Raw genomic sequence first — 24,162 nt, 5'->3', positions numbered from 1 at the left:
TATACGTCCTGTGAGAAAGATTTAACCACACCCGGGGCCGGAAATAAAGGACAAGTATTGTTTTTACAAAAGTTTTAAAGTAAAAGTGAAAATAATGCTTATGTAACAATTCCCATGAAAATAACAATCTCTTTAAATTGTATATCCGGTAAACCAAACCCAGGGGTGGGTGAGCGAAGCGAGCATGGGGCGGAGCACCCTAGTATTTATAAATTAAAACATACTTTTATTTAGCAATATTTTAAAATGTAAAAAAAAATCAGTTTGTTACCAACACAATTTAAATGGCAGCTAGATAGCATTGACAGTAATGTTTGATTTTGGCTCAACTGGTACCAACATGGCAGAGGACTGAGTACTCTACGGCCCCCTTTCTCTGGCATTAATTCATGTTTTCTGTGATCAACTCACAATTGTATAGCACATTCGAAACAAGGGATAAATGTAGTTGTGGTCAGCACACAGACCACCAAGGCGGTTAGAAACCGATAACGACTACAGTTAACATAAGTGGAAATGCTAATGTGTATCCACAAACACCGAATTGGCAGAGCGTGAAGCAAGTGACATCTGAGTTTTGTCTGGAGGCTATGCAGACACTGAAGATTCGTTTGTAAATCTGGTTAAATTATATCTGGATACAGTCCACGTGCAACAGGAATCTGTTAAAGAGGTTATTACTTGTTCAGTTTATGAGAATAAATATTCACGTTTGCACAAGGGTGAAAGTTTCACTATATTAACATTCATACCATATGTTGTGTTGTGAAATTTTGCATACAAATTAATATTTTGTATGTCTTTATTTGTAATTTAGACAAAGCAATGTAATATTAATGTTATTGATAAGAACAGCAGTGGTTTGATGTTTAAGAAACCCGTCTTTAGGACTGAGTAAGGAATTTTATGACATGGTTGTGGGAAAGTGCCTAAAACCTGTTTGGGAAGTGATTGATTCTCTGTAGGACTCTCTCAATCAACCCCCACAGGAAAGCCAGACTACCTAGCTGGCAAGCATTAGCTCAACAAATGGTGTGAAAGGTATTGTGTGCCCCCATCCGTCTGAAGTATGGCTTTTTGGGATTGGTTTGAATCAAAGGCCATTCTGTAGCACGACGCCCTATTGGTGTAAGAATTTGAACAAAGAATGTATAAATTCAGTTGCTTTACCCCTCTCTCTCAATAACAAACAAAATACATTTGAATATTGGCAACCATACAACCTGATAAATGCTGATGTGTCGTTTCAGGTGGCACACAGACTTGTTACTTATTTAAAATGTCTCTAATTAAGTCATTATTTTATGGCTTTCTGTAGGACAGGCCGCATGCCTGTCTCAATATGGCTGCCGAGTTGTGCTTCTCAGTGTGGTCTTCTTTTCAATCCATGGTGTATGAAATATTCCTTCATCATGATGGTGAGAGAGAGAGAGTTGGAGCTGTAAAGCAACCGAATTTCTATATTCTTTGTCCAAATCCTTACATCAATAGAGTGTCGTGTTACAGAATGGCTTCTTATTCAGACCAATCCCAAACAGACATACTTCAGACCAATGGTGGCAGACAACACCTTCCACACCTGCCCCCAAACCATTTGTTGAGCTGATCCTTGCCAGCTAGGTAATTTGGCTTTCTTGTGGGGGTTGATTGAGAGAGCCCAGCAGAGAATCACTTGCCAAACTGGTTTTAGGCACTTCTCCTGACCCTGTCATAAAATTCCTCACTCAGTCCAAAAGACTGGGGGGTGCTTAAAACATCAAACCATTGCTGTTCTTATCAATGATATAACACTAATATTACATTGCTTTGTCTAAGTTACAAATAAAGACATACAAAATATTTATCAACTTGTATACAAAATTTCACACCACAACACCATGCCATACCATCTTCTTCTTTCGGCTGCTCCCGTTAGGGGTTGCCACAGCAGATCATCTTCTTCCATATCTTTCTGTCCTCTGTATCTTGTTCTGTTACACCCACCACCTGCATGTCTTCTCTCACCACATCCATAAACCTTCGCTTAGGCCTTCCTCTTTTTCTCTTCTCTGGCAGCTCTATCCTTAGCATCCTTCTCTCAATATACTCAGCACATGTCCAAACCAACGCAATCTCGCCTCTCTGACTTTATCTCCCAACATACCATCTTCTAAGCCCACCTAATCCCAAGCACTCATTCATTTACTAAGGTCATCTATTTGAAGAGAAGTTCTAGTGGTATTAACATTCATTCAATTAGATTTACAGGACCTTTTATGTCTTCCCTTTAGGAATTTTTAGCATTAGAACTTTTTTCAATGAATTCAATAGGGCCACCAAACCAATTTACAGTAGATATATGTCATAAACCATTATAAGCAACTGGTGGCTACATGTATTCCAACAAGTACAAAAACAAAAGATATTAAGGTGAAATATTTCAGATTTTATGACTAATGATAACTTGTGAAGACCCCTAACTCTTAGCTGAGGTAGAATTTACTGAAGCAACAGAAAGCCAATAGTCTCAACACAAACTACTCCAAGACTTTTGTAAACACTGGGAAGGCCACAGCTACAGCAGATCACTGGTCACGACTACTGGAACACGCGGGGCGACATACAAGTCTGCCTAAGCAGAGCCTACAGTGCTACATGACCATCAGAAACTGAGTAATGAGAAAATATTCCAAATTATGGAAAAATCTTGCAAGAATTATAACAGGCCTAACCTGAAAAAGTGAAAATCAAATATTACCTGTGCTATTTAACAGAAAAAATGGGAAAGAGAAGGTGGTGGGTGACCCTGGTAATGGATGATTATAATTTTTAACTCATAGATTATGATTTAATTTAATTCATAGATGTTCGTCTCATTATTGTCTTTAGATTTTCAAAATGTATTGCTGTTGTACTAGCTGAATCAATCAGAAGGTGACAAAGCTCTGCTGACTGACTTGATGCATATTTCTCTTATCTTACCTTGAAGGCCCCACAGATCCACCAATAATGCATTTGTCTGGAGGTAGTTCAGGAAATCCTGGGACATGCTCAGTGTGGAGAATTGGGTCTTGTGCTGTAAAACTGGGTTTACGTCATGCCAAACAGGTGTTGTGTAGATGGCATCAAGAAGATCATACATGTGGTACCTGCAGGAGAATCAGTGAAGCTTTCTCATTGTCCTGGTTGTAACAAGACAGTGAAGTGACCAACTAACATTACCAAGAGCCCAGCAAAGCTCATAATAGAGAGAAGATCAAAATGACATTTTCACGTCTTGCTTGGAAGGGTTTCCTTAATGCTCTCTGCTGCATCTCTCTCTATATATATATATAATCCAATGTCTGTCTGTCTGTCTGTCTTTTCGCTTTTCACGAGAGAACTACTTAACAGATTTACATCGGGTTTTTTTCTATAATTTGCTTGAACATTCCGATTTTGCGACTTCTCTCGTTGTGTTATGTATCATAGTTTGCTTGTGGTACCAATTTATTTGGGCAAAACCGAGAGACACACAGCGGGCTGAGGGAAGGGGGGCCCTCCTTACTCACGCGCCAGCTTTGGGGCGTGTACCTTACCTCCACTTAGCCAGCAAACGAGAGAATTACTTAACGGATTTAGGTCGGGTTTTTTTCTACAATTTGCTTGAACATTCTGATTGATTTTGCGACTTCTCTCATCGTGCTAAGAATCATAGTATTCTTGCTAATCCGAGACAGCGGCTGCAGGCCAAGGGGAGGGGGAAGAGTGACGTTAGGAGTGGGGAGCCAGGCTGGGCCCTCCTCACTGTCCTTTTTCACTAATACGCGGGCAGAGCTGTGGGGCACGGCTAGTAATGAAATATAATTCAAATGTAGCATCCTGGACTATGAACTATGAAGAATGAAAAGTTGGCAGCCTTTTTCTGTTAGTCTGCCATATTAACTACACAAAAATTGCAGTCACCCATTCAAGTTTCTGAAGTTTTTGTTTCAGTCATTGATTACCAATTGCAAGAATGATGTCTTTTTGCCTTTATTTACACTTTTTTGTTTTGTTCTTTATTTCGCCTTATATGATTTCTTGTATTAGGAATTTGTTCATTTTCGTATATACCCCTTGGGGTCAAAGCACAGGGTCAGCCATTGCACAGCGCCCCTGGAGCAAGTGCAGATTAAAGGCTTTGCTCAAAGGCCCAGAGGAGTAGGGCAGTAACGGGCATTAGAACCGGAAACCTTTTGGATATTGGCGCAGATCCTTAGCCTCAGAGCCACCACTTTTGTTTCAGTGGTATGAAGCATACTTGGTTTGAACACAAAAAATTGTGTTTTCATCTTCAGCAGGTAAGTTACATGGAAGTATATAGTGTTTATAAATAAAGTATTCACCCCTTTGGAAGTTTTCACACTTTACTATTATACAACATTGAATCATAATTAATTTAATTTTGGCCTTTTTGACACTGATGAATAAAAAAGTGGAAACAGGACTCTGTAAAGTGGTCTAAATTAATCACAAATATAAAGCACACAATAATTGTTCACACAAGTATTCACCCCATTTAACATGACACGCCTAAATCTTCACTGGTGCAGCCAATTGGTTTTAGAAGTCCCATAATGAGTGCAATGGAGATGACCTGTTTGGGTTTTCTGGTGATTGCAGTGTACTGTACATGCACCTTATCTGGAAGGTCCAACTTGTGGTGAGTCAGTATGGTAGCCAAAAGTACACAATGACGATAAAGGAACACTCTGTGAAAAGGTAACTGAAAAGTAGAGAATGATATAATAAAATCTCCAAGTCACAGTTACAGCAGTCATTAAGAAATGGAAAGAGTATGGCACAGCTGTAAATCTGGCAAGACAAAGATCAGTGAGGCAGACTAGCAAGAGTCCTGTGATTGCTCTGCAGGAGTTACAAGGTACAGTGACTGAGATTAGAGAGACTGTGCAGACAGCAACTGTTGCCCGGGTGCTTCACCAGTCGCAGATTTATAGGAGAGTGGCAAAAATGAAGCCACTGCTGAAAAAACACACATGACATCTCAGCTAGCGTGGAGACACGTACCAGAATCAGAAATAAGCCAGAAGAGGGTTCTATGGGCTGATGGGATCAAAATTGAGCTTTTTAGCCATCAGACTAAACACTGCATATTATCAAAAACACACCATCCATACTCTGAGGCATGGTGGTGGCAGCATCAGGCTGTGGAGATGCTTCTCTGCAGCAGACCCTGAAAGGCTTGTGAGGATAAAATGAATGTAGTAAAATAATGTGGGAGGAAAATCTGATGGAGTCTACAGGAATTCTACACCTTTGGAAGACAGCAACTCCAAGCATAAAGCTCCACAGGAATGGCGTAAAACAACAATGTTAATGTCCAGATCTCAATCCAACTGAGAATTTGTGGCTGGACATGAAAAAAGGCTGTTCACTCACAATCCCTGTGCAATCTGACAGAGCCTGAGCTACTCTTAAACAATAATGGAGGATAATTACAGGGTCCAGATGTCCAAAGCTGATAGAGACCTGTGCACACAGACTCAAGGCTGCCATGGCTTCCAAAGGTGCATCTGCTAAATCTTGACTTGAAGGTGTAAATACTTACGTGATCAGTTATTCTGTGACCACTTTGACATTTGTTTTCACATCGACATTAAAGAGTCTATTTCTGTTGATCAGTTACAAGTATGCCAGATTAAATCCACTGTGATTCAATGTATAAGAAGAAAATGTGACAACTTCCAAGTGGGCGAATACTTTTTATAGACGCTGTAAGTTCAACAAAACGCTGACACTTTCCTTTCATGCTGACAGTTTCAGAGATGTTTTATTTATGGTATACCATACTGTGTAGCAAATAAATAACAGACAAGTGCGAGAATTTTAGATGAGACCACCTTATGTGGCATTGTCAATGTGATTCAGTTGAGCAGTGCCAAAGGGACCACTGACTGATGGCCCACACTGGTCAGTAAAGGGCACTCATTAAAACACAGAAAGAAATCGAGTCGTGAAGAGTCAGCTTAATGCCTCAGTTAAGTTGGAAGTTGTCTGTGGGGCTTAACCTCTGTAGCCTTTCAAAAGTAGACAACATCTTGTATTGTGTAGATAAGAAACAAACAGAAGGTTATAGCAATGAAAAAAAAAAGTTGTCAGTGACATTTTCGCTCACCCAATCTGAATTCCTCGCTCTCTGTTTTCCTTAAGCCATTTTACCCCACAGCACTGGATTGTGTGTACCTGAAAATCAAATCTTCTACCCAGCATTGTCGTGGGCTCAATTATTATGTCATCCTCTTCAAAGGGTCTGTAAATTTAGAAATAAATAAGATCAGTTCCAAAACCCTTTCTTTACTAGTTTATCATATGATCATTCAGGGTTATGCAAGTATAACTACCCATTTATGGTTCAGTTCAGGGCCACAGGGGCCACTTGTGGCTTTGGTCCATTTCAGAACACCCTTACACTCAGTTACGTGTTAGTGATGGGCGATTTGCGAATGATTTGTTCTTTTTGAATGTCTCTTTTCAGTGAATCATAAGAAATGATTTGTGAGCACAAACGAATCGGTTCAGTGGAGCTCAATGGTAGTGCTAAAGGGCATGCATGTCCTTTCTTTTTGCTGCCGCTGGTAAAATGACTTATTAGTCTCAACTCCTTTTATTCGCAAACCAGTCACTCTCAGAGAATCAGTCAAATGAATCTCGTTCGTTTGATTTGTGAACAAGACACTCCCTGAGCATCAGTCTAACGATTGTCATTTGTTTGATTTGCAAATGAGTCACTACCAGGGAGTCAGCCAAATGATTCTCATTCATTTGATACACAAATGAATCACTACCCAAAAATCAGCCTCACGAATCTCGTTCGTTTGATTTGTGAACAAGTCACTCCCTGAGCATCAGTCTAGTGATTGGTGCTCATTTGATTTGCAAACGAGGTACTATCAGAGCATCAATCTAATTCATCAATCTAATTCAACTCCATCCATCCATTATCCAACCCGCTATATCCTAACTACAGGGTCACGGGGGTCTGCTGGAGCCAATCCCAGCAGGAAACAAACCCTGGGCAGGGCGCCAGCCCACCGCAGGGGGCACACACACACACACACACACTAGGGACAATTTAGAATCACCAATGCACCTAACCTGCATGTCTTTGGACTGTGGGACGAAACTGGAGTACCCGGAGGAAACCCACGCAGACACGGGGAGAACATGTAAACTCCACGCAGGGAGGACCCGGGAAGCGAACCCGGGTCTCCTAACTGCGAGGCAGCAGCGCTACCACTGCGCCACCATGCCGCCCTCATGAACAAGTCACTAACCAAAAATCAGTTTGTTTGATTTGTGAATGCATGTCAGTCTTTAAAAAGTCCTGTTCGTTCCATTCAAACATGAGTCACTACCCAAGAGTCAGTCTAACGATTCTTATTCATTGGATCGTAACTGAGTCTTTACAAGTTGCACAATTCTCATTCATTTGTCATTCTGTAACAAAATGTCTTATTTTAATTGTGCATCATAAATGTATTATCCTGCTTTGTGTATGGAAATAGGACAATAGCATTTAAATGGTCATGTTAAATACAAAATGAATTGCTTTAATATAGTTGTCAGATAAATGCTTTGTTTTTGGAGTGCAGAAGACTTAAGGAGACTGCCGAAGACTTAAGACCATGTCACCTTACAAGACTTTTCCAGTAATCTTCAAATGTAGACTAATTTTATATAATCTTAGTAAGTTGAGGGTGGTCGCTGCACACTCTCGGGACTGCATTCCTATAGTGTGATATCCCCAGTAGCTCAATCCAGCAGTGTGCGACTCTCCCTGGCAAAGTTAAAGACATTTGATTTTGTCTTAAGTCATAGAGGTGGGCTCTGTGTGGATGTGAGAGCTGACAACTAATGGGCACTCACCTAGAAGTACAATGTGTATAATACAGTCATGAAGAATAAGAAACAGGAGTGTTTTAGACCTGATAAACAGAAGAGAGGCTCATGTGTTTGATGTCGCGTGTTTAAGCACCGCTACGAAATAGAAAAAGCAAAAAAAAAAAAAGGGCCTGTATTTGGTGTACGTGTAAAGCCTTCTCTCGAACACTGGCTCTGTCAGACAAAAGGGACAACATTTTGGAAATTTAAAACCACTCTGGGAGGTTGTTAGCAGTTGTCTGGTTTGACATACCCTGACATCACTAGTGATGTAATCTGTCATCCTCGAAGACATGTAGGGTGACATTGGCTTTACACTCCTTCAGTAGTACTAGGGTGTTGTACCGTGTTAGCCATTATGAATGTAGAGAAAAGCCAAGCAAAATGACACCTTTTATTGGCTAACTAAAAAGATTACAATATGCAAGCTTTCAAGGCAACTCAGGCCCCTTCTTCAGGCCTGATGTAATACAGAGACTGGAGCTCCCCGTGTTTATATACACACTCTAGGACAAGAAACAATATTGGTAAATCTTTAGATGAGAGATTTTAAATGTAAAAAATTAATAGATTCATTCAGGCTAGGGTTAATTTAACAAGAGAGAAAAGAACAATGTATGGTCAAGATCTCTGGATAAGATAACTGTCCAACAAAGTCTTTTGAAGTTTGTAATGAGTTTTTCAAAACAATGTGGGTCTGTAGACAGGTTGTCTGTTATTCTGAGAGATATAAACAATCCTCATAACTGCTCATAAAACTCTTGTCTCTATTCAATCCATGTTATAAAGTATTAAATTTTAGCATGAGTTTAACTTCCCATTCTTTTCTCTCTTGCTGTGTTTTGAAGTTGCCCATAAGCACTGTGACTTTAAAGTCCTTCTCACAGTGTCCATGGCTGTTGAAGTGGGCCGCCACAGGAACATCTGTGTGGCCATGTTTAATGTGGAACCTGTGTAAATTCATTCTCTGGCGGAGTGTTTGTCCAGTTTCTTCCACATAGAGTGCAGTGTCAGGACATTTCATGCAGAAAATTAGGTAGACTACATTAGATGATCTGCAGGAAAATGATCCCTTTATGTGATGTTCAAGTCGCCAGTGTGGTATAACTATATGGTCTGTATCATAGATGTGGGCACATGTTTTGCATCTTTTCTGTAGGCATGGAGATGTGCCATTTTCTGTTGGTTCACTTAGGGAGCTTCGGACAATTAGTTGTTGAAGGTTTGGTGGTTGTCTGTATGCCAGGAGGGGAGGTTCAGGAAATACATTTTTCAGTGTTTGGTCATTGTTTAGTATTGGCTGAAGTTCTTTTATAATTTTTCGAAGTGTTTCAAGATGTGGGTTGTAGGTGACAACAAGGGGGATGCGGTTCTTGTTGTCTTTGTTTTTATATTCCAGAAGGTTGTCTCTGGGTATGGCAGTAGCTCTTTTTATTTGAGTGTCTGTTGTTTTGAGGGTGTAACCTTGTCTGATGAAATCTTGTCTGAGCTCCTGCAGTTGTTGATCCCGGTCTGTTGGGTCTGAGTAAATACAATTGTACCGTATTGCTTGGCTGAAAATAATGGAGCGCCTTATATGCTTGGGATGGAAGCTATCACTTTTCAGGTAGGTCCGTCTGTCTGTCGGTTTGTGAAAAACAGAAGTTACAAGGGTGTTGTCTTTCAGTTGAATGGTGGTGTCAAGGAAGCTGACTTCTGTTTTTGAGTAATTCAGCTTCAGCTTTATGTTGGGGTGAAAACAATTATATTCATTATGAAAATGGAGGAGGTCCTTCTCACTGGCAGTCCAGATTATGAAGATGTCATCTATGTAACGGAGATACAACTTTGGTTGTACGATGCACGTTGACATGAAATCTTCCTCCAATTTTGCCATAAATAGGTTTGCATAGTGAGGTGCAAACCGACAGTCCATTGCAGTCCCCATTTGTTGCAAGTAGCAATTTTGTCCAAAAGAGAGAAAAGAATGGGAAGTTAAACTCATGCTAAAATTTAATACTTTACAACATGGATTGAATAGAGACAAGAGTTTTATGAGCAGTTATGAGGATTGTTTACATCTCTCAGAATGACAGACAACCTGTCTACAGACCCACATTGTTTTGAAAAAACTCATTACAAACTTCAAAAGACTTTGTTGGACAGTTATCTTATCCAGAGATCTTGACCATACATTGTTCTTTTCTCTCTTGTTAAATTAACCCTAGCCTGAATGAATCTATTAATTTTTTACATTTAAAATTTCTCATCTAAAGATTTACCAATGTTGTTTCTTGTCCTAGAGTGTGTATATAAACACAGGGAACTCCAGTCTCTGTATTACATCTTGCCTGAAGAAGGGGCCTGAGTTGCCTCGAAAGCTTGCATATGGTAATCTTTTTAGTTAGCCAATAAAAGGTGTCATTTTGCTTGGCTTTTCTCAACATTCATAATGGCTAACACGGTACAACACCCTAGTAACTACTGTTTAAATTGGAAAATTTAGCCATGGTTGAAAAGTGTCATAGTTTGGTGATTCTTTTTGCGAAACAAAATTCTAAGTCTCTGAGACCTGAGAGCTCATTTGAGACATTCATGCAATGATTTCTTACTTACTGTCCAGCGGTGGTGCATGGGATTAGGCTGACTTGTAAGATGGCTTCCTCAGCGCCTTCTGAATTTAGGAAATCAACCTGCTCCTCAAGTTGAATGCAGAAAGCAAGCGACTGCAGCCAAATATGAGCTCTGCCCAGGTGAATGCACACCACTGGGTCCCAGAATGGGTCTTTCTCTCTGTCCACGTTGACATCTGCCCCTTCCAAGTGTTTCTGGTACAGGTCCTCGATAAGAAACTTTCTGTTGATGAATTTTGCTTTGGACCAAACCCAAACCTGTCAGATTTTATAAGCACATCTTTAGAATACTTTAAAACAGTTCTTTTTTGTTTTTTAATAAAATGGGGCAAACAGATGTGAGTTAATGGAAAACTATGTTGGTTGGGGTATATTGAGGAGGCCATCACTGAAAAGACAAGCAAAGTGAAGTGAAGTGGAGACAGTTTGAGCATACCATGCCATTCTCAAACCTGATTAAACCAGTTTAGGTTGCATCCCAGCAGCCCACCTGTGTCCATTTGGAGCTGCTGGTTAACCAAACCTGCACATCTATGAGGTTGGGGGAGGAATAAAAATGGAGTACCTGGAAAACCCACAAAGAAATGGCAAGAGTGTTCAAACCCCATCCAAGCAACAAGAGGGTATGAGATTCAAAGCCAGGACCCCTAATTAGGGAGAGAGCAGCACATGAACCTCTGTCACCATCCCACTAAAGGCAGTTTTGCCAACTTTGTTTAAATGAAGAATAATTGTCTGGGAATGTTGTCATTTGTTCTTTTTATTGTAAAGGTCCTGTTAAGCCTAATTTCTTGCCGTTTAGGTTACAAGGGCTTATAGCTGCAGTATCAAGCATACGGCTTTAAAAAAACACCTAATGAATGATACTATGCAGTCTCAGATTTTTAATTAATATGGCAAAATAAATAATATTCCCTACCGGTGATGGACTGTCACCACATCCAGGGCTGCTTCTTCTTTTGCAACTAGTGATTGGACCCTGCCCTTCATGATCCCGAATTGGATTAAACAGGTTTGACAATGTACAGTATATATATATATATATATATATATATATATATATATATATATATATATATATATATATATATATACTGTATATGCGTGTATGTGTGTATAGATATACATTCATTTTTAGAAAGAAATAGAAACCGTAGGCTTGAGGCTTGACAAAGCACCATTGGTTTGCACCTTGGATCATACAGAGCCTCACAGGTGTGATTTTTACAGATGGGGCACCAAGGATGAGCTTTCTGCTCAGTAATTCTTGTTGGAAAAGTCAACTTATTTGAACTTAAATTCTGTGCTTGCTGGGATGGGCTCCAGCCTCCCATGACACTGCTCAGGATTAAGTGGGCTTAGAAAATGGTATGGTATGTTACAGTATGGTATGTATGGTACAGTACAGTATGGTATGGTATGTTACAGTACAGTATGTATGGTACAGTACAGCATGGTATGGTATGTTACAGTATGGTATGGTATGGTACAGTACAGTATGGTATGTTATAGTATGGTATGGTATGGTATGGTACAGTACAGCATGGTATGGTATGGTATGTTACAGTATGGTATGTATGGTACAGTACAGTATGGTATATTACAGTACAGTATGTATGGTACAGTACAGCATGGTATGGTATGTTACAGTATGGTATGGTATGGTACAGTACAGTATGGTATGTTATAGTATGTTATGGTATGGTATGGTACAGTACAGCATGGTATGGTATGTTACAGTACAGTATGTATGGTACAGTACAGCATGATATGGTATGTTACAGTATGGTATGGTATGGTACAATATGGTATGTATGGTACAGTACAGTATGGTATGGTATGTTACTGTATAGTATGGTATGGTACAGTATGGTATGTATGGTACAGTATGGTATGGTATGATATGGTACAGTATGGCATGTTACAGGATGGTATGTATGGTACAGTACAGTATGGTATGTATGGTACAGTACAGCATGGTATGGTATGTTACAGTATGGTATGTTACAGTATGGTATGTATGGTACAGTACAGTATGGTATGTTACAGTATGGTATGGTACAGTATGGTATGTATGGTACAGTTCCCGCATGATATGGTATGTTACAGTATGGTATGGTATGGTACAATATGGTATGTATGGTACAGTACAGTATGGTATGGTATGTTACTGTATAGTATGGTATGGTACAGTATGGTATGTATGGTACAGTATGGTATGGTATGGTACAGTACAGCATGGTATGGTATGTTACAGTATGGTATGGTACAGTATGGTATGTATGGTACAGTACAGCATGGTATGGTATGTTACAGTACAGTATGTATGGTACAGTACAGCATGATATGGTATGTTACAGTATGGTATGGTACAATATGGTATGTATGGTACAGTACAGTATGGTATGTTACTGTATGGTATGGTACAGTATGGTATGTATGGTACAGTACAGCATGGTATGGTATGGTACAGTATGGTATGTATGGTAGAGTACAGTATGGTATGGTATGTTACAGTATGGTATGGTACAATATGGTATGTATGGTGCAGTACAGCATGGTATGGTATGGTACAGTGTGGTATGTATGGTACAGTACAGTATGGTATGGTACAGTACAGTATGGTATGGTACAGTATGGTATGTTACAGTATGGTATGTATGGTACAGTACAGCATGGTATGGTATGATATGGTGTACTATAGTATGGTATGGTACATTATGGCATGGTATCCTTAGCATAGTAATTCAAGCTGGGTAACTGAGCTATGACTGAATGATTTTTTCATTCTTTTATTTAGATTGTGAAACGTTGATCATCTGCTGATTACTTCCTGATTCTGACATTTTACTGTTCATATCCCCCCCCAGAAAGATAGAAATGTGTGCATAACACAGGTGCCACACATTTCTGACCATCTGCTGCCAGAGCAGATCATGGGCACTCAGGGCATAGCATGGCAGAGAGATGCCAAGTCATAAGGTAAGGCAAGTGAGCCTCCTCTTACTGATTCCACTGTAATGCCGTCCTGCTGTCAGAGATTAGAAAAAGGGAACTGGCAGATGGTGGAGCAGAGCCTCCCATTTATCACAGGCTTGTCTGTGACCTCAGAGCAAGGGGAACAAAATGCACTTTTACTGAATGTGTGCTATAAACATCAGAGAGAAAAAAAGAATCCTTTCATGAATTTGTAGTTGGCTATTTTTGTGCTTTTTAATACGCTGTGAAAGCGCACAGTGCCGTATCTCAGGGTGTAATCAGTTCCTCACAAGATGGCTTACTTGCTGGCTCGGTTTATGAGTCACTTTGATTATTATCTCTTTTTCCAAGTCGTGGCCTTTGGAGTCAGACATTGCCAGGTTTTTGACCTCTAACTTAAATTCCATGTCCTGTGGAAACAAAAATCAATGTACCTGTTGATATACAAATGCAAATATGAGAATTTATAAGAGTTAAGAAAATAACAAGTGAAAAGTTCATTATTTACATCTGTAACATCTGTATGGCAGGGTGATGAGAAAGAAGCCCTTTCTGCACTCACACTACAAACAGTCACTTGTTGTATGCAAATGCTCATTTAGACAAGCCAGATTCATTTTAGAACAAAGTGCTTTGGACTGATGAGACAAAAATTGAGTTATTTGGTCATAACAGAAAGCACTTTGCATGGCGGAAGAAGAACACCGCAGTCCATGAAAAACACCTGCTACCTACTGTCAAATTTGGTAGAGGTTCCATCATGCTGTGGGGCTGTGTGGCAAGTTCAGGGACTGGGGCCCTTGTTAAAGTTGAGGGTCGGATGAATTCAACCCAATATCAACAAATTCTTCAGGATAATGTTCAAGCATCAGTCACAAAGTTGAAGTTACGCAGTGGTTGGATATTCCAACAAGACAATGACCCAAAACACAGTTTGAAATCTACAAAGGCATTCATGCAAAGGGAGAAGAACAATGTTCTGGAATGACTGTCACAGTCCCATGACTTGAATATCATCGAAAATCTATGGGATGATTTGAAGCAGGCTGTCCATGCTCGGCAGCCATCAAATTTAACTGAACTGGAGAGATTTTGTATGGAAGAATGGTCAAAAATACCTCCATCCAGAATCCAGACACTCATCAAAGGCTATAGGAGGCGTCTAGAGGCTGTTATATTTGCAAAAGGAGGCTCAACTAAGTATTGATGTAATATCTCTGTTGGGGTGCCCAAATTTATGCACCTTTCTAATTTTGTTATGATGCATATTGAATATTTTCTGTTAATCCAATAAACTTAATGTCACTGCAGAAATACTACTGTTTCCATAAGGCATGCCATATATTTAAAGGAAGTTGCTACTTTGAAAGCTCAGCCAATGATAAACAAAAATCCAAAGAATTAAGAGGTGTTCCCAAACTTTTTCATATGACTGTATATATATATATATATATATATATATATATATATATATATATATATATATATATATATATATATATATATTGTAGCAAGTGGCTGGGGGTGGTACCCAGCTGGGATGCCCAGAAGGTCCGGAGGTGGGATTATGCCTCCTCCAGACCACGAGGGGGTGACCGCCCTGGTGGCTTTTGGGACCACAGGAACAGAGCTTAGAAGCTCAACCCTATAGGGGCCCGTGGTCACCGCCAGGGGGCGCCCCAATGCCTGAGAAGCCCTGGCCCTCAGCACTTCCGCCACACCCAGAAGTGCTGGGGGAAAGAAGACCAGGGACACCCAGAGTGCTTCCAGTTGTACAGCTGGCACTTCTGCCACACTGGGGAGTGCCGGCAGGCACTCATTGGGAGGCACCTGGAGCACATCAGGGTGGGTTTAAAAGGGGCCGCCTCCCTCCAGGGCTCCATAGGCATTGGGGCGCCCCCTGGCGGTGACCACGGGCCCCTACAGGGTTGAGCTTCAAAGCTCTGTACCCATGGTCCCGCCCAGTCACCTGTGACAATATATATATATATATATATATATATATATATACACTAGGGGGCTCTGCCACATGCTCACTTTGCTCGCAAACCCCTGTGCCGGCACTACATGTTAGCCACTTCGCAGCTCTGCCGCTCGCGTATGGGGAAGCAGATGTACAATTTAAACAGATTGTTATTTTTATGGGAATTGTTACATATGCATAATAGAACAAAATTTTATATTACAGAGAATAATTAACCGTAGTAAAAAATAGTAAAACATAATAAATTGAAAGAAAATTATGTTTCATGTTGCGTTAGAGGTATTCGTTGCGTTATACATTTTCGTTCTGTTTTGGGTTTGAAATTAACACACAAATACTTTTTAAACTTACACTTTTACTGTAAAACTTCAGTAAAAACAATTTTTTTAATTAACTTTTCGTCAATATCACTTTGAATTTTGATTCTGTGTTTGAACTTACATCGTGATGATGCAACGTATAACTGCCCATGAGTGAATATCGTTTCTTTCTCTCTAATAAATAAATCTACTTTTTCGAATGTGTAAAAATTTGTAAGAGCTGAGAGCGCAGGAACTGTGTCTGACAAAAGCATTCACACGAATGCTTCAACAAAAGAAAGTTAAGCATTTAAATCCATAGCAAAAATAAAAATATTTCAGAATGTCTTCTAAATGTAAAATTCATGCTGCTGTGCTTTTCTGAAGGTAGAATATGAGAAGAGAAAAAAAATCCCAGCTAATTAAATGAGATCCATTTTGTGGTCAATGATTATAAATCTGGTTGAAACAAAAACCCAAAGCCACGGTGGGTCCCCAGGACCAGTTTGAGAACCCCTGTTTTTATAGATGGTATCTGCAAGGAAGTTTTAACACTGGTTTTATGGATTTATTGGTTTATTGGTTTTAGTCTCCACTACTTTATTTGATTTGTATTTGCCTGGCTCATCCTTGGTTATGATTATCAACTGTTCTGGGTTTGGGTGCTGCCAGGGACTGTGGAGACAACCCAGACCGTCATATTGATCTGCATAGGTCCACAAAACATGTTGACGGTGTTCTTAGTACAAGAAAATCATCAGTTTTGGAAACGATGGTGTGACAGAACTGGAACAGCAACAAGCCATGGAATTAAATAACGGCTTTCATTAACAACACAGATTGGCCACTGATTAAGAAACTGTTTGGAGTTTGAGGCCCCGACTGAGATGATCACCTGTTGGGTCACTTCATTTTTGTTTGTGTGACATTTAAGGAAAAACCAAAGCAACTCAGAGGACTTAATCTTATAAAGGTCCATTAAAATGAAGTGTAATGAAGTCATTTAGCAAAAAAAAACTGATCACTAACTAAGAAAAAGGTTAGAATGAAAACCTGCACTCCAGGACCAGAGATGGAGACCCCTGATCTAGTCTGACAATATACCTGTGGCCATTGAATGCATGTTGTCTAGGTTATCAATGGCACACAAGGCCTTACGTAGGACACATCTGAGACCCCAATCCAGGGCCTCTTTTAGCAGAAAGCTCCACCTTTCTCCTACTCCTGGTCTCCAACCTTTATTCTATAGCAGGCAAAAGTCTTGAAATTCTTGGCTTTCTTTCTGTGGTCTGTACTGCTCTCCAACATGGAGAGGCCAATGTCCAGCTAGCCTTCTTCATTTTATCTAATGAGAATTTATGAATCACACCAATGGTACTCATAAAGCATTGTGTGTGTTCTAAAGGCATCTAGCATAACGTGCAGAATAGACTGGCTAGGAGTCCTAGGGCGAGAATGACTAGAACCTGACATCTTAGCAGGTTTGATGGGCAGCACACTAAGGCACCTATGAACATTAAAGACTTGCATTTTGAGACACCTCTGGAAGTGAGCTGTGATCAAATCTGATCTTTCTCTTAAAAATAGTGCACTACCAAGTGTGTGTCTGTGTCAGTGAATATAAACTGAACAACAAAAAGTAAGAGATTCCTCCTGGTAGTGTGGCATATTCACTCACACTGACGCAAAGCTGTGTGGGAGCTTAGGAGAGGCCATCAACAGCCAAGGCGACTGAGATGTCACAAGAATGCTGGAGACAGAACTCAGCTCAGTGAAAAAGCTTGTCAAAGCAAGAAACTGAACCCCAAACCCATTAATTGAACTCAGAAGAACTGAATCTGCATTAACTGTCTTTTGTTTTATGCGCAGTATATATTCCTCTATACTGCATGTTAACATATTTCCATAATTCTGTTTTTTAGAAATAAATTGTATTATTCTGTTTTTGAAAACATATATGATTCAGTTACCTGGATTTCATTCTACAGTGTGGAAACTAAGATCCTCACAACAAGGTAAGCAATAGTACAGTAACCATAAGAAACCCATAAGAAATGTCTAAAGTGAAGTAGATAATTTAGTAATTAAACTCGCCTTTCCACTTTTGATTTCCTAGATAAACAGGTCCAATGTATCTTCCCTTGCCATACAACAAAGAAACTGTAATTCAAGTAATCAAAAATCATTTCTTAATCTACTTAATGCATTACAGTGTTATGGAAGCCTACCCAGCAAAAAAGACATAGCAAGACCAGAAGAAGTCCAGAGCAAGCCTCTCTCTTTACTGTCCATCTGCAGCTTTTGACAGACACACACCTTCGTAGGCCATTCACCAATGGAATAGCTCAGGGACAGCCCCCCACCTCAAATCATTTTGTTTCTTGCCAGCCAGCAATTCAGTCATAAAATACAACATTCCTAAAGCTTTGAGTGTAGAAAAAAAGATTTGTCTGTCTTTCTTGCTCTTTAAACATTGTAACATCCATCCATCCATTTTCCAACCCGCTGAATCCGAACACAGGGTCACGGGGGTCTGCCGGAGCCAATCCCAGCCAACACAGGGCACAAGGCAGGAAACAATCCTGGGCAGGGTGCCAACCCACCGCAGGACACATACAAACACACCCACACACCAAGCACACACTAGGGCCAATTTAGAATCGCCAATCCACCTAACCAGCATGTCTTTGGACTGTGGGAGGAAACCGGAGCGCCCGGAGGAAACCCACGCAGACACGGGGAGAACATGCAAACTCCACGCAGGGAGGGCCCGGGAAGTGAACCCGGGTCCCCAGGTCTCCCAACTGCGAGGCAGCAGCGCTACCCACTGCGCCACCGTGCCGCCCCCACATTGTAACATGAAAAATGCTAATTCTAGAAATAAAGACATCCACAATATCTATCAACCTACATTTCACTCATTTTACACTTCACCAACACTCAAGGTAATATTCTTTTTTCCCTCCAGTGCTATATAATGAATTTTGATTCAACTAGTTCTTTATTTACAATACTATTCTCCAATTTGGGCCATCGTGTCATTTTGGATCAGTTGTCATTTATTGTAGAGATCTCAGCTACAGACTAATCTTTCACTCCTAGCTACTTTATCAAATGTTCACACTCACATGCAGACTTTTCCCTACTGTGGACAACTCATGACATTTTCCCAGGGATCCCAATGTTCTATGAACCACTGCACCATCCATCACTAACAACAGTTTTCCAAATAAATGTTCAGTAAATAAATGGCACTGCCTGTAGCTCCCTGTCTCCTCCATTTTCCTGATACCTTTTTCAAATCGTGGCTCATCTGATTAGCTTCTGCCACCATGGGCATCACCTTTATGTAATCGTGAAATACAGCCAGTATGCTTGGATTTATGGTGCCGTCCACTTGATTTGTGCTTCCTGAAATTAAATAAACAGTAAATTAATTTTAAATGGTAAAAGTAAAAAAAAAAAAAAAAAAAGTGAAAATTTTTGCAATTTTTCAGCTCAGATTTTCAGTTTAACTTGGCTAATCAGTTGAACAGTAAAAACAGGCCTAATGTAGTTTAAAGATAATATTAACCCAAAGCTGGGATTTACTGGTGTTTACCCGCTTAGGCTTTGTTTATACTTCACGCTCAGAATGGATCATGGCTGCCACGCGTTCTCAGCGTTCATTTGACGCGTCCTCTGAGCAGGTCCTCAGAAATGAACGTGATGCATGTGCGAGTTGCAATCCCAGCAAAATGTCAGGGGTGGGGTGGGGAACAGTGTAATCAAGTCGGAATGTGATGTCAGAGTCTCTGTTTCTTTATCAACATGTGACAAAAAGACACTTTAAGGATCCTGCGGGATTGCTGTGCCTGCTTCGATGTTTGATGAATGGTTTGATGTAGTGAAGCAAAATGCCGACATACAGATGCATTCGTGGTGCTTTTATATTCAAGCGTTGCTTATTCCCCATCGTAATGACACGATACATTTTAAAAGTCTCACATACCATCTTCTGTGCCGTTCTGTGCAACAAAATGTACAGCGCTGTATTTGAGCCACAGAGAAAAAAAATAAGGACACAGTAAAAGGGTGTATTTTGTGATTAACATGGAAATTTCGGCTTTAATCTCGAAATATCCACTTTAATATTGTAGTTTACTTTATCATTAAAGTAGACCGTCATAAATGTCATCTTAAAACTGACCCAGTTTTTAATTGCTATGTGCTTCTGGGGCTTCCTCCTGACCTGACAGCAGTGACAAGCAGCAATAGAACACACACTGAACACTTTAAATGTATGATATTCCAACTCTCTGCACATTTAGAATTCTTAGATTTATACTTGATATCACTTTCATGATGAAATGCATTAAAGTATATATGTTACATTTTACAGATAAATCGTTAATTTTGTTTAAATAATCCATCCATCCATTATCCAATCCGCTATATCTTAACAACAGGGTCATGGGGGTCTGCTGGAGCCAATCCCAGCCAACACAGGACGCAAGGCAGGAAACAAACCCCGGGCAGGGCGCCAGCCCACCGCAGGACACACACACTCACACACCCAGCACACACTAGGGACAATTTAGGATCAGCAATGCACCTAACCTGCATGTCTTTGGACTGTAGGAGGAAACCGGAGTACCTGGAGGAAACCCATTCAGACACAGGGAGAACATGCAAACTCCACGCAGGGAGGACCTGGGAAGCGAACCCGGGTCTCCTAACTGCGAGGCAGCTTCGCTACCACTGCGCCACCGTGCCGCCCACTTGTTTAAATAAGGAATATTGTTAATAATTTCACATATCGGAGTGACACGGTGGCAGAGTGGTAGCGCTGCTGTCTTGCAGGGAGTCACGTCACTGGTGTTCCCTGCCTGGAGTTTACATGTTTTCCTGCTGGGTTTCCACAGTGGGCTCCGGTTTCCTTCCAAAGATATGCAGATTTGGGGATGCTAAAATGACGCTAGTACTGTATATGTGAGTGCTTGTATTCACCTTGTGATGAGCTGATGCCCCATCTGGGGATTGTTTCTGTCTTACACCCGATGCTAGCTGGAATGAGCGCATACCTGGATTGATGGATTTAATCATTAAATATCCTTTTCAGAGATATTGCGGCAATTCACAACACAGAGAAGCCAAACATTTTCTCACCATGGTGATACCACCAAGGGCCTTTTGAACCAGAAGACAAGGGCTTTTAAAGGTGGTGATCAGCATGAGCTCAAGTGCGTACAGAAGGAACTCTAAGTCCAGCTCAGGGTGGTGAAGGAGCAGTACAGGAGAAAGCTGGAGCAGAAGTTACAGAATAACAGCATGAAGGAAGTGTGGGATGGGATGAAGATCATCTCTGGCTGCAGCTCGAAGTGGGGTACCTCCATCGAAAGAGACAGGGAGAAAGCAAACCTCATGAACAACTTTTTTTAGCAGGTCTGACCACCCTAACTACTCTCACTCTCACCTCAGAGTACTGCACCCTCCAACCATCCTTCTGCTGATACCACCATAGGAGAGAGTTTCCCCCACCCACAATTACAGCAGCCCAAGTAAGCAGAAAGCTGAGGAGACTTCGTGCCAGCAAAGCAGTGGGTCCAGATGGAGTATCGCCACGACTGTTGAAGGCCTGTGTGTTGGAGCTGAGGAGTCCTCCACAGCGCATCTTCAATCTGAACCTGGAAAAGGGGAGTGTCCCGAGGCTTCGGAAAACATCTTGCATCACCCCAGTCCCAAAGGTATCACGTCACGCCTGTCGCCCTGAAGTCACATTGGATGAAGACGATGGAGCGGCTGCTGCTTCACCACCTAAGGCCACAGGTCCACCACGCCCTCAACCCTCTGCAGTTTGCATACCAGGAGAAGGTGGGAGCGGAGGATGTCATCATCTACATGCTACACTGATCCCTCTCCCACTTGGACAGAGGCAGTGGTGCAATAAGAATTATGGTTCTGGACTTCTCTAGTGTCTTCAACACCATCCAACCTCTGCTCCTTAGGGACAAGCTGACAGAGATGGGAGTAGATTCATACCTAGTGGCATGGATTGTGGACTATCTTACAGACAGACCGCAGTATGTGTGTCTCGGGAACTGCAGGTCTGACATTGTGGTCAGCAACACAGGAGCGCCGCAGGGGACTGTACTTTCTCCGATCCTGTTCAGCCTATATACATCAGTCTTCCAATACAACTCGGAGTCCTGCCACGTGCAAAAGTTCGCTGACGACACTGCAATCGTGGCCTGCATCAGGAGTGGGCAGGAAGAGGAGTATAGGGACCTAATCAATGACTTTGTTAAATGGTGCAACTCAAACCACCTACACCTGAACACCAGCAAAACCGAAGAGCTGGTGGTGGATTTTAGGAGGCCCAGACCCCTCATGGACCCCGTGATTATCAGAGGTGACTGTGTGCAGAGGGTGCAGACCTATAAATACCTGGGAGTGCAGCTGGATGATAAATTGGACTGGACTGCCAATACTGATGCTCTGTGCAAGAAAGGACAGAGCCAACTATACTTCCTTAGAAGGCTGGCATCCTTCAACATCTGCAATAAGATGCTGCAGATGTTCTATCAGACAGTTGTGGCGATTGCCCTCTTCTACGCGGTGGTGTGCTGGGGAGGCAGCATAAAGAAGAAGGACGCCTCACGACTGGACAAACTGGTGAGGAAGGCAGGCTCTATTGTTGGCATGGAGCTGGACAGTTTGACATCTGTGGCAGAGAGATGGGCGCTGAGCAGGCTCCTGTCAATCATTGAGAATCCACTGCATCCACTGAACAGTATCATCTCCAGACAGAGGAGCAGCTTCAGCGACAGACTGAGAAGATCGTTCCTCCCCCACACTATGCGACTCTTCAATTCCACCGGGGGGTAAACGTTAACATTATACAATATTATTGACTATTATACCTGCCTCGCACTCTTCACCTTGCACTTTTAAACTTGCACTGTTGTTTTATCACTCTTAATTAATATTGTTTTTATCAGTATGCTGCTGCTGGAGTATGTGAATTTCCCCTTGGGGATTAATAAAGTATCTATCTATCTATCTATCTATCTATCTATCTATCTATCTATCTATCTATCTATCTATCTATCTTGTACTTCCACCTGGTGGAATCTTCCAGATTTACATAAAGTACGTGTGCAAGTATGAACAGTAAAACACTTGTGTAGCAGTGGAGCATGTGTCGCGTCACGTGAAGTATAAACCTGGCCTTAGTTATGAAGTCCATGGCAGCCATGGTCTACACCCACTCAAAACCAATTTGTGTCTTAATCTGTCCGACAGCCATAGAGAAGAAGAAAAAACTGATTTTTTCCATCCTTCTTACCAAGTTTTTCAAGATCAAAACCTTCTGCCTTTGCAACTTCTGACTGGAAGAAATCATAATCATAGCGACTCCAGTCATCGTCACTGCGGTCACATGGGAAGCCGATGTACAGAAAGGTGCTGTTGGACCCTAAAATAATCCGGTCCTGTGTAAGAGTAGATGATATTGACAAAAAGTTCATCAGTGATTTATTAATGTCATTTTTTAACCTAACTTAAACTAAAAGGTTTACTGAGATGAGACTCTTAATAACTTCTTTCAAAACACATTACACATTAAAGGGGCATTTATTTTTCACACTTTAACAGGAGAACTTGACTTCAGGGACCCAGTGGGGCTACTTTGTGTAACACACTGACTTCATAGGACAGTTAGACAGGATAATGACTCTCAAGAACTGAAACCACTTAACCTGTCTGCTTCCTTCTTCCTGGTCTCAGCTGATTGGCAATCGGTGAATCATGCGCTTCTGAGGATGGCCAAGTGAGAAGAGTAGGATATACTGTGTAAGTTAGAAGAAATTTGTGAGGATTTTGCATGGAATCTTACCATAGGGAGAGCAAGGAGTCAGGAGCTGCTGGAGGCCATGGCAGCCAGTAGACCTTTGTAGGAGCTTTGCAAGAGACCTTTAGGCAGACTTAGCTTGGGGGCACTAATAATCAGATTATTATTGTGTGGGAGTGTTCCTAGAGTGGCAAAGTAGCTGTCAAAAAAGTCTGCAGTGAGAGTTGCATCACAAGCCTAGATTCCATTGAGGGGTTGATGCCAGACTGACATGAAGAGCAGAAAACAAAGAGAAGGTGTGGGGGCAGAAGTACACAGTCTATAGTGTTGCATAGCAGCAAGTACACCCAGGAGGTCACCACTGCAGAAATGGGACTGGAACTGGATGGGATCACCGATTACCAAATTGCAAGAGTTTAATAACCTTGTCATCTGGAAATGTTTAACTATGCCTAAGAACTCTGAAGAGAGAATAACTGAGGGACTGTTAGTACAAATATATGCCTTGGCAATATTACAAAAAAGACATAACAGCACCAGAGAAAGTCCATAGAA

General features: G+C 41.2%; 1 protein-coding gene across 1 annotated transcript in view; it reads right to left on the bottom strand.

Moving 5' to 3' along the window:
- Nucleotides 1-2,706: 2,706 nt before the first annotated feature.
- The window catches only part of LOC114649290 (kinesin-like protein KIF28P), a 43,417-nt gene continuing 21,961 nt past the window's right edge, over nucleotides 2,707-24,162 (bottom strand). Inside the window, exons 8-14 of the mRNA XM_051924689.1 lie at nucleotides 23,104-23,248; nucleotides 19,069-19,187; nucleotides 13,796-13,903; nucleotides 10,498-10,772; nucleotides 6,137-6,271; nucleotides 2,962-3,128; nucleotides 2,707-2,711 (exon numbers count right to left, since the gene is read on the bottom strand). Coding sequence (XP_051780649.1) covers nucleotides 2,707-2,711; nucleotides 2,962-3,128; nucleotides 6,137-6,271; nucleotides 10,498-10,772; nucleotides 13,796-13,903; nucleotides 19,069-19,187; nucleotides 23,104-23,248 — 954 coding nt within the window. The remainder of the gene's footprint in view (nucleotides 2,712-2,961; nucleotides 3,129-6,136; nucleotides 6,272-10,497; nucleotides 10,773-13,795; nucleotides 13,904-19,068; nucleotides 19,188-23,103; nucleotides 23,249-24,162) is intronic.

The sequence above is a fragment of the Erpetoichthys calabaricus genome, chromosome 3, assembly GCF_900747795.2.
Source record: "Erpetoichthys calabaricus chromosome 3, fErpCal1.3, whole genome shotgun sequence".
Classification (NCBI taxonomy): domain Eukaryota; kingdom Metazoa; phylum Chordata; class Cladistia; order Polypteriformes; family Polypteridae; genus Erpetoichthys; species Erpetoichthys calabaricus.
This window is presented reverse-complemented; position numbering and strand designations above follow the sequence as displayed.